The sequence below is a fragment of the Papilio polytes genome, unplaced genomic scaffold (genome assembly GCF_000836215.1).
Source record: "Papilio polytes unplaced genomic scaffold, Ppol_1.0 DF822178.1, whole genome shotgun sequence".
In the NCBI taxonomy this organism is placed as follows: Eukaryota; Metazoa; Arthropoda; class Insecta; order Lepidoptera; family Papilionidae; genus Papilio; species Papilio polytes.
In genome coordinates, this window is record NW_013527026.1 from 5191936 (window position 1) to 5210966 (window position 19031).

A 19031-nucleotide genomic window follows, 5' to 3' on the forward strand; every position below is an offset into this window, starting at 1 on the left:
GAGAAATGTCTGGTTCCCGAGATACGTAGCTTTTTGTAATTTATATAGTTTGTATGTTTTCTAATACTACGCTGTCGAAGTCGCGGGCAACAGCTCGTAGTTAATAAATCAGGATTTTTAAATGTCTATTGCGTACCATAGATAGGTTAATTATCATTAGATAAAATATATAGTATTAACTGATTACGGTCACTCAGTTTGAGATTACTGCGAAACTTTAGTTTCTGTAGTATCTTTAGTAAACACGTGTTCGTACAGTTAAGTCGTAAAGACACGGTCATACTTAACTGTACTAAGCTTAACATAGTGTGGTTTCAATGATGGACAAGTTCACTTTTATCTCAAACTAAATCCAGAACAAAATGCAGTAAACTAGATAGGTAATCTTTTTCTTTCACTTTTACAACTTTATGGTTGTGTGAATAAGGTTACGAAGGGTGTTAATTCAGGTATTATGTCTTATAGAGATGTATGGAAATTCATACTAAACCCAACCTCCGTAGTACCTTATGAAGACTTTTCTTTTTTTCATTTATAAAGTAAAACTGTTTCTAACTTTTTAACAATAGAAGTAGCAAGTTAATAAATAAATGATTAACTATCGCACCACTGTTTAGTCGCGCTTTAATTGCTATGAGCTTCTGTGGCGCTGCACAATTGCACAATTAAAAGCCGAATAGCGCGGCTTTTAATTGTGCAACTAAACAGTTGAATTTGGTGCGAAACAATCGACAATCGCACAACGGTTGTGCGATAGTTTAGTCAAACGTACGTCAGCTCTTGAAGTATATTACTGTAGTTATCTGCACATTGATAGATGAACTTTAAAGTGCACTGAACATTTTTATCATCTAATTATTTGTTAACATTTTAAAGAGGAAAGATTTGTATTTTTTTATGTATTGAAATTACTCAAAAACTACTGGACCGATTAAAGAAATCTTTCACTATTAAAAAGCTACGTTATCAGTGAGTAACGTAGGCTATATTTTTATTATATTAATTTCACGCGGGTGAAGTCGCGAGCAATAGCTAGTCTAGTTATAAGTAATCAAGTTTTCCGCGGTTTTCAAGTCATTAGCGAAACTATAAGTCTGCACCAGTGCATGTCAGTAATCAATAACGCTCCATTAGTCACTTACGATGCCTAACGCTTGAAGAAAACTCGTTCAGATTTGTTATCTAAATTCTTAGTATATTATCTCCCTTCTACTTTTATCGCAAACATTTTTGTTAATCTACACTATATAGTTAATATTATAAAGACTTAAAATCTGTACTTTTGTATGTTTGAAATAACCCAAATTCTACTGGGCAGAATTCATCATTAAAAGCAACGTTATCAGTCAATAACATAGGCTTTGTTTTTTCAATTTCACGCGGGTTAAGTCGCGAGTGTCATCTAGTGTTAGGTACGGATAGACATTTGCATGTTAAAATTAATTCGTTTTTTAGATTATTTTTACACTCGAGTCTTAATAGTGGTAGATGACCGCAACATCTTTTACACCATTGCAGACAATCACATATTCGTAAAAGATAGGCGTGAAGAAGAAGCAACTCTTTCGTTCTTCTGATAATTGTGTGTGCCAGATGTCTAATTTTATTAATTTGGCCGCCCATATCCTTACCTTTTAAGTAAGAAGAAATAGATTTGATAGCTTAGGGTCGCATGAGAAGGGGAAATGTTCTCTTTTTGTGCGCTCCTTCCCCTTAAAGGCAGGAAAGACATCAATTGTAGATGTATGCAGCAGCAATAGAGGATGTACGCAAGATATACATTTTCCTGTACACGCCTCACCATCTCATTCCTTCTAGAGTTCGTTTTCTCAGTAGAGTAAAGTAGTGTAGTAACTTGAAGTGGATTAGATCAGACTTCTCGAGTTAAGTAATGCCGCATAAGTGGCTACTTAACGTATAATATAATCATGTCATGCGCTAACTTGTCCATCTTTTGGAGTTTACCTTTGTACGTAATGTTAGTAAACAAAAGATGTTATTCAGGTAAATAATTTTTTGTATAAATGGTTACAATTTTTCATAAAAAAAGTAGTTTTACAGCAAATTTTAAATCAATGGCAATGATTTCTTCATAATTTTTTTTTTTGGATTAGAACTACTTTTCCATGAGTCTAAAAAGTATCACATACGACAGTTAACCGGTTTTTATATGAGAAAAGTAATTTATGACAACTGCGGCATTTCACTTGTTTGATGTTAATGCCGATAGTTAAGTGCGGTTTAAGTTTTAAGTCAAACCTCTTGGCGAATTTACAAACTGTGCTTAGTTTTAGTAAATTATTATTTTTTTATACTAAAAATATTTATTCAGTTAGTAAAAAAAATTTTATCAAAGCTGAAGCTTCCTTACAATTTACAGTCAGCGTGCGCATACTTTGACCAAACTATTGCGAAACTGTTTCGTCTCGTTTTGATTTTTATGAGCTTATATGGAGGTGCGTATACTACTCGATTTTTAGTGTAACAAAATAGTTGAATTGGTTGCGAAACAATCGACAATCGCACTACGTTATGCGATTGTATTATCAAATATTAGCACCATCTATTGGCAGGCCTATGCAACCTTTGTTGCCGTAATTCCTAGGTCACTGTCAAGTTTCTTTGTCACAGTAAATTAAGTTTTATTTACATTTGCAAGTTGCTAAGTAATTATACAAGCAAAGACTAAACTGTAACAAGTTATCGACTTAGGGTCCTTCAAGAAGCGAACCTATATTTTCCTCAAAGGCCGGCAACGCATCTGTAGTTCCTCTGGTGTTATGGATGTCCATGAGCGTCGTTGACCACCTCGGTGATCTCGCCGCTAGTTTGCCCTCTTTTGTTATAAAAAAAAGTTATTAAGATAGATACAAGTTTAAACGGTTCATAACATGAAAGCTGCCGCCCGCAACTATTGTGTACATCTGTACCAAATGTCGTCCAGATTTATGGACATGCTTTGGAATTATATATGTCATCTGCACGAAAAAAAGAGTTTTAAAAACATCACAAACATCTAATCTACACGTCATAAAATACCTTTTGGCGTGTGCGACTTTTCGAGTATCATCGTCATGACAACCAGTCGACATAGATCTCGCGCCGGACTTTCGTTTTCTTACCTTAATTTTACTTTCAACTAATTCTTTACTAGATTCTTTTTATCAACGATACTCAAACTATGATATTTATTTTAATTAATTAATTTTGCCCAAATAAAAGTGAAACTATTTTGAAGTGTACCGATTCGTATGTTTGCTGAGCTGGTTAATCTTTCACATCACACACATCACCAGCTCACTATACGTCCCCACCGAGAAGCTCGGAGCCTACCCTAAGTAAGGGGTGACTAGGCCATACACAACCACGCTGGCCAAGTATGGGTTGGTTGACTTCACACAATCTTTGAATTTCTTCGCCGATATGTGCAGGTGCATCACAATGTTTTCCTTCACCATGCGAACGTCGGGTAAATTACGTACATATGAAAATTTGTAAAACCAAAAATCACATTGGCACATGGTAGGATTCGAACCCGAGATCTGTAGATTATAAGTTAAGTGCTTAAACCACTGAGCCACCGACGCTCAGTTAATTTTTAATGATCGAAAAAGTTTGAGTACCACTGGCATATTGTTTACGCACGTATTAATTTTCTACAAAGATGACACTACGAATTCCATTGATAACACGGTTGAGACTGCCTCTAGAAACAAACGAAGAACGAAGTTGTTTAAATTATTGAAATATTATTATAAGTATAAAATTAATTCTTTCACGATCAAAGGTCTTGCCTTTTTACCGCATTTTAAAAATAAACAAAAGAATAAGCACATGTTTCAATGTTCCAAATTCAAATTGAAGATCACCTCCACGTCAGTATTCTACTACCATAGGACGCACAATGTTTTTGTCCTCCAGTTGTCACTGCCTTCTTGAGCATGTCATCTCATGCAATCCGTCAGGTTTCCATTCCTAGGTTTCTTTCCGCCTACCTTTACTGCTGTACCTCCACACTCTACAAAGGTCTCCTTATCACGTGCGATTCTCTCTTCCACGCTAACTTTTTAATTTCTCGACGACTGATTACCAAATTCGAATGGAAGATACATTTTGTTCCAAACAAAGGCCAGTTCACACGTCACAAACAATAAGATAATTTATGATTCAAATAATAGCTTTATCACAACCACACCAAATGTATAATCATGTTGATTATTATAGTAAATTGGGAGTCATAAAAATCTTGCTAAAACATCTCGGATTTCTCACATTCCATTGTTTAGCGGGTGTGAGGTTTAAAAGTGAAAACTTTCTAATAACATGGGAAAGTCAAGGGATTTTTATTATCCCACTAATTTTTCTCATGCGAGTTCATCCGCATGTTATAAAAAAAATTAATTCCCTAAATCTTTTATATGCAAATGTCAAAATTCAAATGCTTAAATAACAATGAAGGCCTTTGCCATTTGCTAACAATTACTGTAACCATGGTAATCTTTCGTCTTTGCTTCTTGTTACAGTTTGTTTATGATTTATTCACACCTATAAAATAAAATAAATAGAACTCATTATACATCTTACTAATATTATGAATGTGAAAGTTTAGATGAATGGGTTTGTTTGATTTTGTAGCCTAAACGGCTGAACGGATTTCGATAAAATTTATTACAGATCTAAATGATAGTCTGGAAGAACACATAGGCCATTTATTTTTGATTTTTTTTATTCCACGCTGACGGAGTCGCGGGCGAAAGCTAGTTAAATATATTTAAGTCGTTTAACATAAAATTCAACCATCACAGTACACTCCTACAATAAATTACTACACTTTCACTATCTTTTTAACGGATATACGCGAATATTCCCATCTTGATTGGCGGCATTCTACAACTGTTCCTTTTTACGCTGTTTCATAACTCACATTACCATATTGAAGAATCAACTTTCGTTACATCCGGCCGGATGTTGTAACGGTCAAGGTCTTAAGCAAATTTCCACTGTAACATGTCCAAAATTTGTCATTACTCTTTGAACGAAAATAAATAAATATATACAAGTAAATAAATAGGACTTTCATTGCCACAAAAAATTGCAAATTAAATTAAACCATACTTACTTACTGCGTTGGCGCAGCGACCCAAAGTGGGTCTTGGCCGACCGACACGAGAGAGCAAAATTAAATCATACATACAACAACTTAAATTAGATGTTAATATATAAGCATAAATGTAAGATAAAAGAACTAGATACCTGTCGCCAACAAACTGTTGTGCAGTTTGACGACATCATTAGTAAACATTATAAATTTTCTTCTGTAAATGAATAAATAAAAAAAACAACCTAAGAGTTAGTAAAAAAATGTGGTATATGTGTACTACTTTACTGTAACACTGTAAAAAATTACCACATCGCATATAAATGTATATAGAGCTTATTAAAAAATTATAGTCGTTCACAACCATAATGAGACACTGCATTGCAAATTAATAATATGTTATATCATAATGAGGTTTCACTGTTTCGCAATTAATTAAAAATTACACAATATGTGCATTCACGGATCAAGATGGTACGGTCGTTGACTCTATGGTTATAACCAAAGACATCTAAGAAATATATAGACTAGGCATAGTGAATAATTTTCACCGGTACTTTCTCTGAAAGGTACTAAATCAGTTGTTAAGTTTAGTGCCCACTCTTGTCCTTGTATTGACATGTAATAAAACATTTTACAAAATCATATGATAGTGTCTTAAAAAAAAATAAACATTTAAATCTAACTTAATATTATAAAGGCGAAAGTTTAGATGAATGTTTGTTAGAGTTTGTAGCTTAGGCTGAACGGATGTCAATGAAATATTGCGTAGTTGTAGAGGATAATCTGGAAGAACACATAGGCTTTTTACTTTTTTTTTATTCCACGCGGACGGAGTCGCGGGCGAAAGCTAGTATTATATAAAATTAATTAAATTGACTTGTAGTTATGGAGATGTATTAATAGATAGCGTAAGTGAGATTATGTGAACAATATTTCATATAAAGTGTCAACTATGCCTACTCTATATAATTTTTTAAGCTCTTTTCTTATAACACTTGTCACAAATTCAAGCGAAAGTCGACCCAATTCGAAAGATTCGCGATTGATATGCGAATGTATTGGAACAGGCTATTGAGAATTGGAACAGGTCATTGACACCGAATTGGTGTTACTTAATTACGATTTACTTCCTAATAAATCAACTATATGAAGAACTTTATTGTATATTACTTACATTAATACAATATTTTTATTAATATTGTTGATTAATTTAATTGTTACTTAATTAAAATTGTTCAATAGATACAGAAATACAAAAAAATGAAAAAAAAATAATGCTAAGTAATACTAGTAGTACTAGTAATACTAAAAAAAGTAAGTAGCCTATTTGTTCTTCCAGACTATCCTCTACAACTACGCCAAATTTCATCGAGATCCATTTAGTCGTTTTTGCTACAAGCTAGTGTTCAAATAAACAAGCTTACGAATGAATAATGACCGTCAAACAATGGCAAATATATACCTATTTGACGTTCACTTTCTTTAGCGTTGAGTCTATAATAGGCAATTGAGTATTGCAAAGTCGAATAGTGTAACACAAATAGTACAATTAGATGATACGTATTCCATGTACGGAACGATGTGCGTGAGGGAAAATGTACACGGGGTATTCGCGTTTTGTAGGTCGTCCGGAAACAATTGTAATCTTTCATTTACTTGTACGGGAATTGTCAGCGATCCCACGGTTTTTTAATCACATGAACCACATTAGTGTAACAGAATAGATGTCGTCCACGATTCACTTCACACGGAATAAAAAAAAACACAAAAGTATGTAGCCTATTTGTTCTTCTAGACTGTGTTCTACATCTATGCCAAATTTTAGTAAGATCCGTGAAACCGTTCTGGAGATATGTACTCGTATTACATTTAAACTTTTACATTAAAATATTAAGTAAGAAATTCGATTGACCTTTTCCCCTTCCCATTAATTTTTACTAGCTCTTCCCGTGCGACTTCATCCGCATAAAATTATGAAAATTTTATTTCATTGTATACATGTGTCAAATTGTCAATTGCAAATGTCAAAATAATACGACATAATAACAAACCATGGCAACCTCGCTTCCTTGATGTTGGTAGCAACTTATGGACTCTTTCCCACATTAGGGTTTTTATCCAAAATATTTACCACCTATGTTTAATGGCGTGAAAATACATAGTCTAAGGCATGACGTAAGTGTAGGGCTTTTTATTAAAAAAAGAATTATTCAAAAATATGCTCTTATTAATGACATCTTAGGCAACAAAGAAGTGTGTTTACGCTTTATTATAATAGCATAGATAAAAAATAACGGGAAATAGGCGTAGTTCTGGCAGAAGAAGAGATTAATAGAAAGGGTGATCCACTTTTTGTATGTCCTATGCCAATTAAAAATCGGCAAACGCATCAACAAATGCGAATATCTATGGGTAGCGGTTGCCTTGCTACTCTAGGAATTAAGGCGTCCGTTTGCCTTTGCTTGTACTATAAATTATTTTCAAAGGTAGGTTAAAAAAAAAGATGAATTTATGCTGAGTTCCTATAGTTTTCATTTATTTCATAAACTGATTGATTAGTGTTAGATAAAACTAAATTTTAAAGCAGTAAAACTCGCACGTAGTTCAGAAACGCATTTCTACATAACGATAATTAAGTAAAGAATTGTATACATTAACCCTATGTAGAAAAAAGGTAAGGCAATGAAGGCAATTATGTTAATGAAACATTTGTGAAAGAAAGCTAAGAGAGTTCAAAGAAACAAAAGAACGTTTTATAAACTTTATAAGTAAGAATTAAAAATACAAAATACAAATACGATTACCGGCGAAATAATCCTTCTATCACTAAAGATATTCGAATGTTTTGTAAAAACATAAATGTCTCCGTAAGTTTAAAATCACCGGAACTGGAAGTAACTTCGCGATACACGTAATGACTTCCGATGAATTCGTTACCGTTTTCTCACGGTTTGATTCGATTTATTATTTTATTACGTGGACGAGATCGTCCACGATGTGTTACTAATTGTCGTATACGAATGAAAGTTTTTATTAGTCGTTAAATTATCGAACGATCGATATTTCGCGTGATCATTTTAGTTCGAATTCGGAAGAAAGTGTTAACGGATGCAATATTAAAATTACGTTCGATTTAATTCGCACGATCTTGTTAAGTAATAGCTTATATAAGTTTTATTACTCTAAGTTATAAGTGAATATTTAGAATGTTTTGTTAGTTTTCTTATTTATTACTTAGATTATTATTTGCAACATACAAACAATGATAAAAAGCTAAATCTAATATACTAATGTTATAAAAGGAGAGATTTGTATTTTCGTATGTTTTGAAATAATTCAAAAACTACTTGGTTTATTTTAAAAATTCTTTCACCGTCAGAAAGGTAATTTATCTGTGCGTCACATAAGCTACATTTTTTTATTTCATGCGGAGGATGTCGTAAGCAATAGCTAGTAAATTATATTAAACATTAGATAAATAGTTAAAATTTGCCTTAACCATAATTACGGATGTGGGTGGACCTTTTATATTATTTAGTTGACATACAAAATTACTTAAATTAAAACCCATGTATTATGATATATCATGATTGTTGTAAAATTACGAATCGTAATGAAAGTTATCAGTAGAAGAATATAGTCTGGAAGAACATATAGACTACATGCTTTTGTTTTTTTGATCCGCATGAATGTACTCGCGGTCAATTACTACTTTGAAATACATTTTAAAAGTATACCAAACCGGGTACAGATTAACTATCTATAGAGTGTTCACTATAATAATAAAAAAATGGGATCACAAAATTATCGTATGAAAGAAATTTAATCATTAAAAACGAACTATCCGACGTTTAATTAAATGAAAAAGCTAGAAATAATTATCGCTTCGAGCATTTACATAACGAGCTTAGCCTACATTACAAACAGCACACCTGTTATGTATTGCTATCTTTGTCTTCTTCATACTGATGAAGAAAGGTGGCTATACAATTTGATACATGTTTCGGCAGTGGGATATTAGTTTAAATAACCATTGATTACAAAGCCTTGGAGGTGCCACTCTGTCTGGTTATTAGATTTTATGATTTACTAGCTTCCGCCCGCGACTCCTTCCACGTAGAATGAAGTAAAACAAAATTAAGTAGCCCATGTGTTCTTACAGACTATGCTCTACATCTATGCCAAATTTCATCAAAATCCGATCAGCAGTTTAGGCTACAAACTCTAAGTAACATCCATTACAACTTTCCCATAAGTAAGATATACTTGTACTAGTAGATTGTTGTGGTACTAAAATTGATATTTTTCTTTATTAGAATTATGTTAATAATTTTTAAACATGTTTCTTACATTTATAGTCGTACGGCATTTAAATCCACAACCTTAGGTTTCGCTGGCAGATTTCTAAACTACTAGACTACTGGCATATAATTTATAGATAATTTAAAAGTATAGAATTGTACTTTTAATTAAATTTACTGCCAGCATTTTACCAGTAACAAAAAAAAAAGAAATGAATTTGCAAATACGTTTATGCTTTCACTCAAACTTTAAAGTACAATATCATATTCATTTCTAAGCTAAAAAAATAACTTAAACTCATATACGATGACTTAGCACAACTTAAAATAGAAATTCGTGAGCCATCATATAAAACGTGTTACGGTGCGAATTCACGCAACTTATGTAACATTAGAAACTAAACAATTAAGTATATAACACTTGCTTAGTTCTTTACTTGAGTGCACAAAAAACAGGACTTAAGAATAAACACCCATTCATACGGGCGCGTTTTTAACGCGCGTTATAAAAACAAAAATAGAACACGTTCATATCATAATTNNNNTACGGCAGTGCCTTTAGAGCACAGTGCTTATTTATAGCACAGTCTTGCATTTTTATCGCCAGAGGAACGAAACCGCAATGATTTTAACGCATTCTTAAAAGCGAGAGCGTTAAAAAAGCGCCATTGCCGAGCGTTACTAAAACGTCCGTGTGGATGAAGATAATAATTCTTATTCTAAATACTAGTTAAACTGATTTATCAATGTCATTTGCACTAAAACACTTAAGAGCAATCCCATACGTGCAGTGTGGTGGTGCTATCGGATATATCGTGTGGCATCTTTTTTTATTTATCACTAGCTTTCTCCTGCGACTCCGTCCGCATGGAATACAAGTATGTGGTCTACGTGTACTTCCGCGCTATTCTCTACTCTACATCTATACCAAATTTCATCTTGATTCGTTCAGCAGTTTAGGTTACAAACTATTACCAGCATACATCAATCTAAACTTTCTGATTTATAATAAAACTAGCTTTCGCCCGTGACTCCAGCCGCGTGTAATTGAAAAAAAAAAACAAAAGTTAATATGTGTTCTTCCAGACTATCCTCTACATTTATGCCTAATTTCATCAAAGTCCGTACAGTATTTTAGGCTATAAGTAATAAGTCTAACAAACATCCATCCATCTATTCGTATTTATAATATTAGTATGAAGTGTGATAAGAAGATAAATGTAAAAGACATTATATTATCATTGACAAAAAAACAAATAGTATTGTTTAAACAGTTTATGCTGTGAATTGAAATTTGGTTTGAACAACGACAGAGTATATCTAGGTCATATTACCTGTTGGCGATGATGTAACTTATTTGTAAGTTATATAACTTTAAATATTTAACCACAAGTAACTTAGATATAGTTTAAAGAATAATTTCTTACTAAATTAAAGTATACAATTATATTAGGTCTGTATTTTTTTTTTAAATGCTGTTGCTCTCGACTTCTTCCGCGTAAAATTAGTAACCAATTAAAAAATAGCCTATGTTACATTGATAACGTAGCTTTTTTATGGTATTTTTATTTCGAAAATCGGTCAAGAAATTTTTAAGTTATAATACGTACAAAAAAAATCTCTTAGTAATATTAGTATATTTACGTCAATTACATAAAAAATAGAATATATATTTTTTCTATTATATTTTATAGTCCTTTTACTTCAGAATATTTAAGCACTATTTTAATTTATACAAAACATAAACAACGTAATATTATTTCGCACAAATTATAATTAGCACTAACAATTTCAACGCAAACATAAAACAAAGATATCGTTCTCGTAAACAATAATCCGGCCATAACGGCGTTACGGTCATTATACGTGAAATTAAAAAAATAATAAAAAAATAAAGATATAACTATATACGTAAGTTTGCATGCATACATCGGTTCTAAACTATATATTGTTCATATAAATTAGAATTTTAGTTATAAGAAAACATTGTTATCTATCGTATTTTCAAGGAGGATGAAAGGGAGGACAGAAGTTTTTAGCAGTGGAACCTTAGATTGTCTTATATTCATTTTTTTTTGTTTTTCGTGCATTAAAATTTATTTCCACTACATCAGTAATCCATAAAATATACTTTAAAAGTCTTATGAAATTAGTTAAACATTGATAATATGGAAATTATAGTCTTTGTAATTTAAAATAAGATCCTACGTCATTACGTTTAAAGCCTTGGGGCATTAGCCTAGTCTAGTTAGTGTAATTTCACTGGCCGTTGCATTTCACATTGAAAGTCATTTGTATGCTTAGCTCTAATAGACTTGTTTTGTACCTTAATTACACCCTTAAAACATTATATTTACCGAGAGACAGTAAAAGAAGGGCAGATTCTAAGATGGGAGGATGACATAAAAATGACAGCCGGCCCAAATTGGAAGAGAGTTGCCCACGACAGAACCCAATGGAAATGTTTAGAGGAGGCCTATGACAAGAGGCACACTGAAATTAGAGACATATTGTGAACTTGATCCATACTCAACTATAGTTAACTGAATAATTTCAGAATAAAGGGTCTATATTATTATTATTAATAATTATTATAACATTATATTTATTTTAACTAAACATTGTTAACATAAAAATGTAAGCATTTTATTAATTGTATTTAAAAAAGTACTAGTTAAATAATTTAAAATGAAGACACTGCAACAATAAATAAACTCAGATCACAAATACATTACATAAATCAAATGTTACACTTTTAAAATTACAGATTTAAATAATTAAAACAATTGTAAAACTAACAAAACTTTCCTAACATGAAAGTGTTTCAAATCTTTCACGTATATATAAGCTATAACAATTATTTTAAAATCACAACATTGTTAAACTCAACAATTAGAACAATTGTTTTAATGTGATTCTAATATTAAAATAAAATCCTGTTCTAACAATGTTCATCGTATCATGCACAGAGTAATACTGTAGTTATGTCGTGCGTACTCTACAATTGCACTGGTCACCTCTCCCTTCAGTACTCTACGCGCGTACGCAATTCGGCGGGAACAGAACCGCAGTGGGGGTACATCGAATAAAAACAACATCGTACACTCCAGGCTTTACACTCTGTTACATCGATACGGAATAGATACAATGAAGGCGATCCTTCTAGCACTCGTGTGTTTAGGTGTGACAGCCGCGAAACCGACCGGTGATGAAGATGTCGTCGGTTCAGTCATCGGTGTGGTGAAGAATTGTGCTGAAGAAGATGTCTCTTTGTGCCTCAAGGTGTGTGATTGTGAAGTGTTGAAACAATGGATTCTTCGGAATAAATAATTCCGACCTACAAATAGGAACTAAGTGCAATACGGTTGTCAATTGGTTGACTATATCATACTTAAATTCTAGTAACAATTAAAAGTTAAATTTCAATTATAAAACTTGTCCTAATAATAACTTATACATTTATTTAATAGTTATATTTACAACAAAGTGAGATATCTCTAATTTTAAAAATACAATAAAAAAATAACTAAATTTTGTCTATAACAGGAACGAGCACTCAAATACGCTGAAAATTTGGCAGCGGCTAGGGAAGTAAGCATCACTGATGGGATCAGTCTCATCGGGATCGGCTCTTCAAGGTCAGCGAGGTCATTCGAGCCATTATCCGAGGAACCAAAGGCCAGGGAGAACCAAGTTGAGGGCAGACTTATTGACACCGCCCTTGACTTCTTTGAAAACCATGTCATTCAACTGAGAATACCGAAAGGCGCGGTCGAAGATGTTAAAAGGTCACTTGAGGAAGGTAAGTTATCTCTTAAATACATTATTTGTATGTTAGAAATTAAGTTATGAGTACTCCAATAACTTTGTTACAATAATAAACAAGATATGCTGAAATTGGTGTTAAACAAACTATTCGTTAAGCTCTAGTAGACGATTTTAATTTAAAAAAATATATAATTTGATACTTTTGATATTTACCGTAATCCGTTCAGCCGTTTAGGTTACAAATTCTAATAAATCTAATATACACTTTTGCATTTATAATAATATAGGACTAGTGCAAATGAATTAATTTTAATTCATACTCTCTGTGCCTATCTTAAACCTTAACATTTATAAATAATCATAATTTTAAAAACGTAATTATTAATAACGTTCAGAGATTACGTCATTATTTAACAAACGTTTGAAAGCAGAGGTTAGAAACATTTTCATTTGAGATAAAATAATAAAGTCCAGCGGTAGCGAACCAGTGGCACGCGATACAATATTTTAACAGTACACTGATCACAAAATTAATTATGAAAAAAGGTGAAGTTTTAAAACTTCTGGATGCCAATGAATACACAACGGAATGTTCTTAATCCAAACATTATTTGATGGATCGTCTATAACCTTATTATATGTAAAGGTTTACCTTCCCTGATATAGTGCATTCCAGTTTGGTTCGTTATTAGACTCTATTCTCTATGTAATAGCAAATTAATCTTTGATTTAAATTTGCACACTTATTTCGCCTGCACAACATAACTAGTTATATGTTGTAGATTTTATCAAGGAGAGTTTTAATTAATTATAATACGAGTATCTGTTCACTGAATTAACGTGATCGTGAAAGTCTTTTTTTAATTGGATATAATTTATAGACTAACTCGTTATCTGAACACTACGGATTTCTTTTTTTTTTTAATAATAAATTAATTTTATTTCGAAACTATGAGACCGTGTAACCACGATTGTTATCGAACTTTATTTAAATACTAGCTGTTCCCGTGCGACTTCATCCGCAAAAAATTATGAAGTTTTTGTTTTGTTGTTTACATGCGTCAAATTATCAATTGCATATGCTAAAATGACATGAAATTATGACAAACCATGGCAACCTTGCTTCCTTGATGTTGGCAACTTATGGTCTCCCACATTAAGGTTTTAATTCAAAATATTTATCGCCTAAGTTTAACGGCGTGAAAATCTATAGCCTAAATCGTGACGTAAGTGTAGGGGTTTTTATTAAAAAAAGAATTATACAAAAATATGCTGTAATTGCTGACATCTTAGGCAACAAAGAAGTGTGTGTTTACGCTTTATTATAATAAGTATAGATTTGTGGAGATTCTAGTCCCGTTTATTTTTCTAAAATGATAAAGATGGCTATGTTAATACAATTATCACTATAATCAAAACCTACAGTAGAATATATTATTTAGACTTAATATAAACAGAATGGAAGTGAAAACTAAGTTCTCTATAAGACACTAAATAAAATGGTTCTGTTTTTGCAATCTGTTTTTTTTTTTTAACAATGTAATCTTTGTTACGTTATCTTTTGACACAAATCTGTCAATATTAATTGTGAAAAACGGTTTTTTTTTCTTCTATAAGTGATTTTACATACTAGTTACTAAGATTAAGCAGATTTATTGGTTTACTATATATCTGTCATAAAAGTATTGATGTTTTATCTTACTAATCTTACTAATGTTGTAAATGTGAAAGTTTAGATGGATGTTTGTTAGAGTTTGTAGCCTAAACGACTGAACGGATCTCGATGAAATTTGGCGTAGATGTAGAGGATTGTCTGGAAAACACATAGGCTACTGACTTTTGTTTTTTTTTTTTTAATTACACGCGGGCGAAATTTTGTTTTTACATAATGGAGAGAATTATGTCAAACTCAATTTAATGACTTTTAAATTATCATGCGTCATACTTTTAGATGCATCTTTTAATTATCAAAATGCTTACAAAATTCAGTTTGTCAAGTTAACTAGATAATAAATTTCAAACAAGTTCAGTCTTAGTTGTGTGTTGGCAAAACTTTAACTATGCAATTCAATTGACAGTTAAAAAATTGCTGCGGTCAAATGCTTGACGAATGTAAATTGTTTAGTGCCAATAAATAAAGGTATAGTAGCTTTCGCCCGCGACTCCGTCCGCATGGAATTATAAAGAAGGAAAGTGAGTAGCCTATGTGTTCATCCAGACTATCTTCTACATCTATGTCAAATTTCATCGAGATCCGTTCAGCCGTTTAGGCTACAAACTGTAACAAACATCCATCTAAACTTCCGCAATTATAATATTAGTAAGATAAGATGGTTTGAGATTGAAGAGGTTCTAATTTTAGTTTGGAATGTATTGACACATTAGTTACTAACATTTGATAGAAGTATTAGATTTTAAAAATGCAATCAAAGAATTTAATTCACTCATGGACTTGGCTTGTACTATCTATATGATAAATTTGGTTAGCGTTATGTAAGATCACTTGTATATTCTGTTGTTCATCACACACTTGTAATGTTTGAAAACCACTTGATCGGCAGAACCCGCACGTGGTGAACCTCTAAATTAGAAAGTTTTCTATCATTGTTACTCAGCGTGCACAGTCGAGGAAATTTATTTCCTACCCATCAGATACATCATTGGACGCACAAAATTAAGATCGAAAATTTTTAGCAGCAATATTGCGTGGTGTATTGTGATTGTTTATTTTTAGATATTAATTAGGAAGTGTATTTGATTATTTAACTGTAACTACATTATAACTAGAAAATTGCATGTTAAATGATAAGATTTTCTTACAAGTCCATATCAGTAATTAAGACTTGAAGATGTATCTAGAAATCTAAACATGTATTACTTGGGATTTCTCTAACCTATTAACACCACTCATTATAGTTGAAAGTTACCTACATCTAGTTTTTGCTGTATGTAGGACTATCCAACTAGTTTGAGATTTCCGCTCTTTCTGTAGGTAAAAGTCGCTCGGGGCGATATCTCAGACGAAATATGGTAGGCTTGGAGAGCTTTCGAATTGTAACTCAGTAATCGATGCTGCTTTCTAGATAAACGAGGTTGTTATGCAAACTGAACGTAACATTGAATTACAATCAGCCTGTGTGAGTTTCATTCGACGTGTGTTTTGAATTTCGAAGTGCATTTCTTGTATTCAAATTAGTATACGGAATTAGAAATTAACAAGTTGACTGTGCGCTTGAATCGTGACAATTTATATAAACAACTTTCTTTTATTCTACTTTTTTTATAATTTGCATTCAGTCTGGAGATTTACATAACAATTAATACAACTCTTTCCTTGGATACTTTTACCTTAAATAACTTTTTTCATAGATTATAACTATGAGACCGTTTAAATAACCTCTATATAACACAGCTACATATCAATCTTACTTCTTACTAATATTATAAATGCGAAAGTTTAGATTGATGGATGGATAGATGTTTGTTAGCGTTTGTAGCCTAAACGGCTGAACGGATCTTCATGAAATTTACCACAGGTTTAGAGCATAGTCTGGAAGAACACATAAGCTACTTTTTATCCCGGGAATAGTTACGGTTCCCGTGGGATTCATTAATTTAGTTTTTTAATGTTTACTCGATCATTCTGCAACGGTTCAACATATCTTATTGAAATTTGGCACAGATATAAAACAAAGTCTGGAGTACACATGGGATAAGTTTCATCTCCGAGAAATGTCCGGTTCCCGAGGGATACGCAGCTTTTTGTATTTTTTATAGTTTGTATGTTTTCTAACACCACGCGTACGAAGTCGCGGGCAACAGCTCGTTGTAAATAATACACATATTACTAACATAAATGCGAAATTTTAGATGGATGGATGTAGATGTAACCAAAACTGAATAGATTTTGATGAAGTTTGGTACGGGTGTAAATGGTAGTCTGGAAGGACACATAGGCTACTGACTTTTGTTTTTTTTTAATTCCACGCGAACGGAGTCAGAAAGCTAGTATTACTAACAATTTATAGACAGCAGCGTTTAAATGTGATTTTAATTCTACTTTTGTATTTATCGTAATTCTGGATTAACAGAGATGGCCAGTTTCTTAGATAAATTTAACCATTCGTTAGTGTTTATGGTTCGATGACTTGTTGGTTCTACTTCCGAACACGTAACTTGAGTTTATGTCCTTTAAAATGAAACTAATGAATCACCAGGTATAATATAAATAAATGGAAACTTCAGTAACCCAGCATTATGGGGTTAGGCGTTGTTATTTAATGCTTTTGAATTTAAAATAAAGAAATACGTTTTCATTCTTCCAGGCCGTGGAAAGAAGAAGAAGTTGAAGCAGCTCCTTCCCATCTTCGCCCTTCTGCAATTGAAAATCCAATCTCTCATCCCACTCTTCCTTGGAATCATCGCCTTCGCTGCAGTCAAGGGTTTAATGTTGGCTAAAGCAGCATTACTTGCGTCCGCGCTTCTGTTACTCAAGAAACTACTGTCCAAGAACGAACACCATGAGAGCTATGAAGTAGTCGCCCATCCTCATCATGATGAGCATTTCAGTCATGGCAGCGCTCACGGCGGTTGGGGAAGGTCACAAGATGCACAGAACCTCGCCTACAGCGCTTACTCCAACTAAACTTAAGACAATCCAAATTTAGATACTAAGTCTAACGGACCTCAAATGTTGAGAATTAATTTATTATTTAATAATTTATTTAAATTATTTAGTGAAACTGTACCTTAACTGTTCTCGCATCATCAAAGCTACTTATTACATTGTACCTGTTTTGTTATATAGTACAAAATATTATTTTAAGTTTTTTTAAGCTTTAATTTTTCTTATATTTCTTTTTGTTTTATTTTATAATATAATATTTATGTTTTGCTTATCATGCCTTTTGTAAATATGCTTAATTATGAATATTTATGTAAAATATTATTTTTGGCATCTTCATTTATCGATATTTATATATTTATGCGCTATCTTATATTTATGTTGATATTTTATAAATATGTATATTTTTTTGGTGATGCTCTTCCAATAACTTCGCTTTTACTTTTCATATTAACATTATGAATAATTCATAATAAACATGACGTTTACGAGTTATATTTTTTATTAAATTAACATAATATTAATAACTAAAGTCATTTTAATATCAAGAAATACATATTACAAATATATTTCTTTCGTTTTATTTCAACATCTGTTTGACTTCCGATCCTCTATTTATTTTAACATGTTTACTGCGGCAAGTAAAATCAAAATTCTACATCCGGTGCGGCGGCGGGCCAAAATGTGCCCCCGATGTTAATTCCGCAAGTCCGTGGCAGGTCTTTTTAGACCCACCAGCACTAGGATAGATTAAATTACTATAATTTTGTGAAAACATAATGCCTACATTTTATGTAATGTAATGTATACATCTGAGATAATCATTCCGCACTAGCGAAAGGTACATAATTTTTTTCGTCCGAACCAGTTTAAGTACCTCGTCAGGCCGATATCGGCCTGTTACGGAGCAAGTGTGTTAACGAGTAAATTAGATAACTGATCAATAAATTAAAAATCTATTATATATTATACTAAAGGAATCCTAAACTAAGGGACTCTATTTTTTTCCAAACACGTAAACTTAATCTACGTGAAGTTTTAGATGGAAACATCAAATAACCCGACAAAGGCACAATAGCAGAACCACTTTTATATCCTTTGCAAGGAAATCATTAATTCATACAACTCTCATATGAATATTGTGTAATAAATTTTAATATTGACAATTTGTACAACTTTTAAATTATGCAATACACTATATATTATGGCGAGCAACCCTGAAGGTCGTCGAGACCGA

The 19031-nt window shown here is 32.2% G+C and overlaps 2 protein-coding genes across 2 annotated transcripts in view; one reads left to right on the plus strand and one right to left on the minus strand.

Moving 5' to 3' along the window:
* Positions 1-11669, minus strand: part of LOC106106789 — a 15333-nt gene extending 3664 nt beyond the window's left edge. The window contains exon 1 of the mRNA XM_013287446.1: positions 11611-11669. The gene's annotated coding sequence lies outside the window, so the exon portion shown is untranslated. The remainder of the gene's footprint in view (positions 1-11610) is intronic.
* An 834-nt stretch (positions 11670-12503) lies between these two features.
* LOC106106521 lies at positions 12504-18363 on the plus strand. The gene is made up of 3 exons (XM_013287115.1): positions 12504-12684; positions 12949-13204; positions 17496-18363. The coding sequence occupies exons 1-3, from the start codon at positions 12550-12552 to the stop codon at positions 17813-17815; spliced, it is 711 nt and encodes a 236-aa protein (XP_013142569.1). The 5' UTR covers positions 12504-12549; the 3' UTR covers positions 17816-18363.
* The last annotated feature ends 668 nt before the right edge of the window (positions 18364-19031 follow it).

Bases quoted from the DNA above. Each gene is read 5' to 3' on its own strand.
- LOC106106521 (XM_013287115.1), top strand. From the start codon at position 12,550: ATGAAGGCGATCCTTCTAGCACTCGTGTGTTTAGGTGTGACAGCCGCG. The intron at 12,685-12,948 runs GTGTGTGATTGT...TGTCTATAACAG, and splicing joins ATGTCTCTTTGTGCCTCAAG to GAACGAGCACTCAAATACGC. The intron at 13,205-17,495 runs GTAAGTTATCTC...TCATTCTTCCAG, and splicing joins TAAAAGGTCACTTGAGGAAG to GCCGTGGAAAGAAGAAGAAG.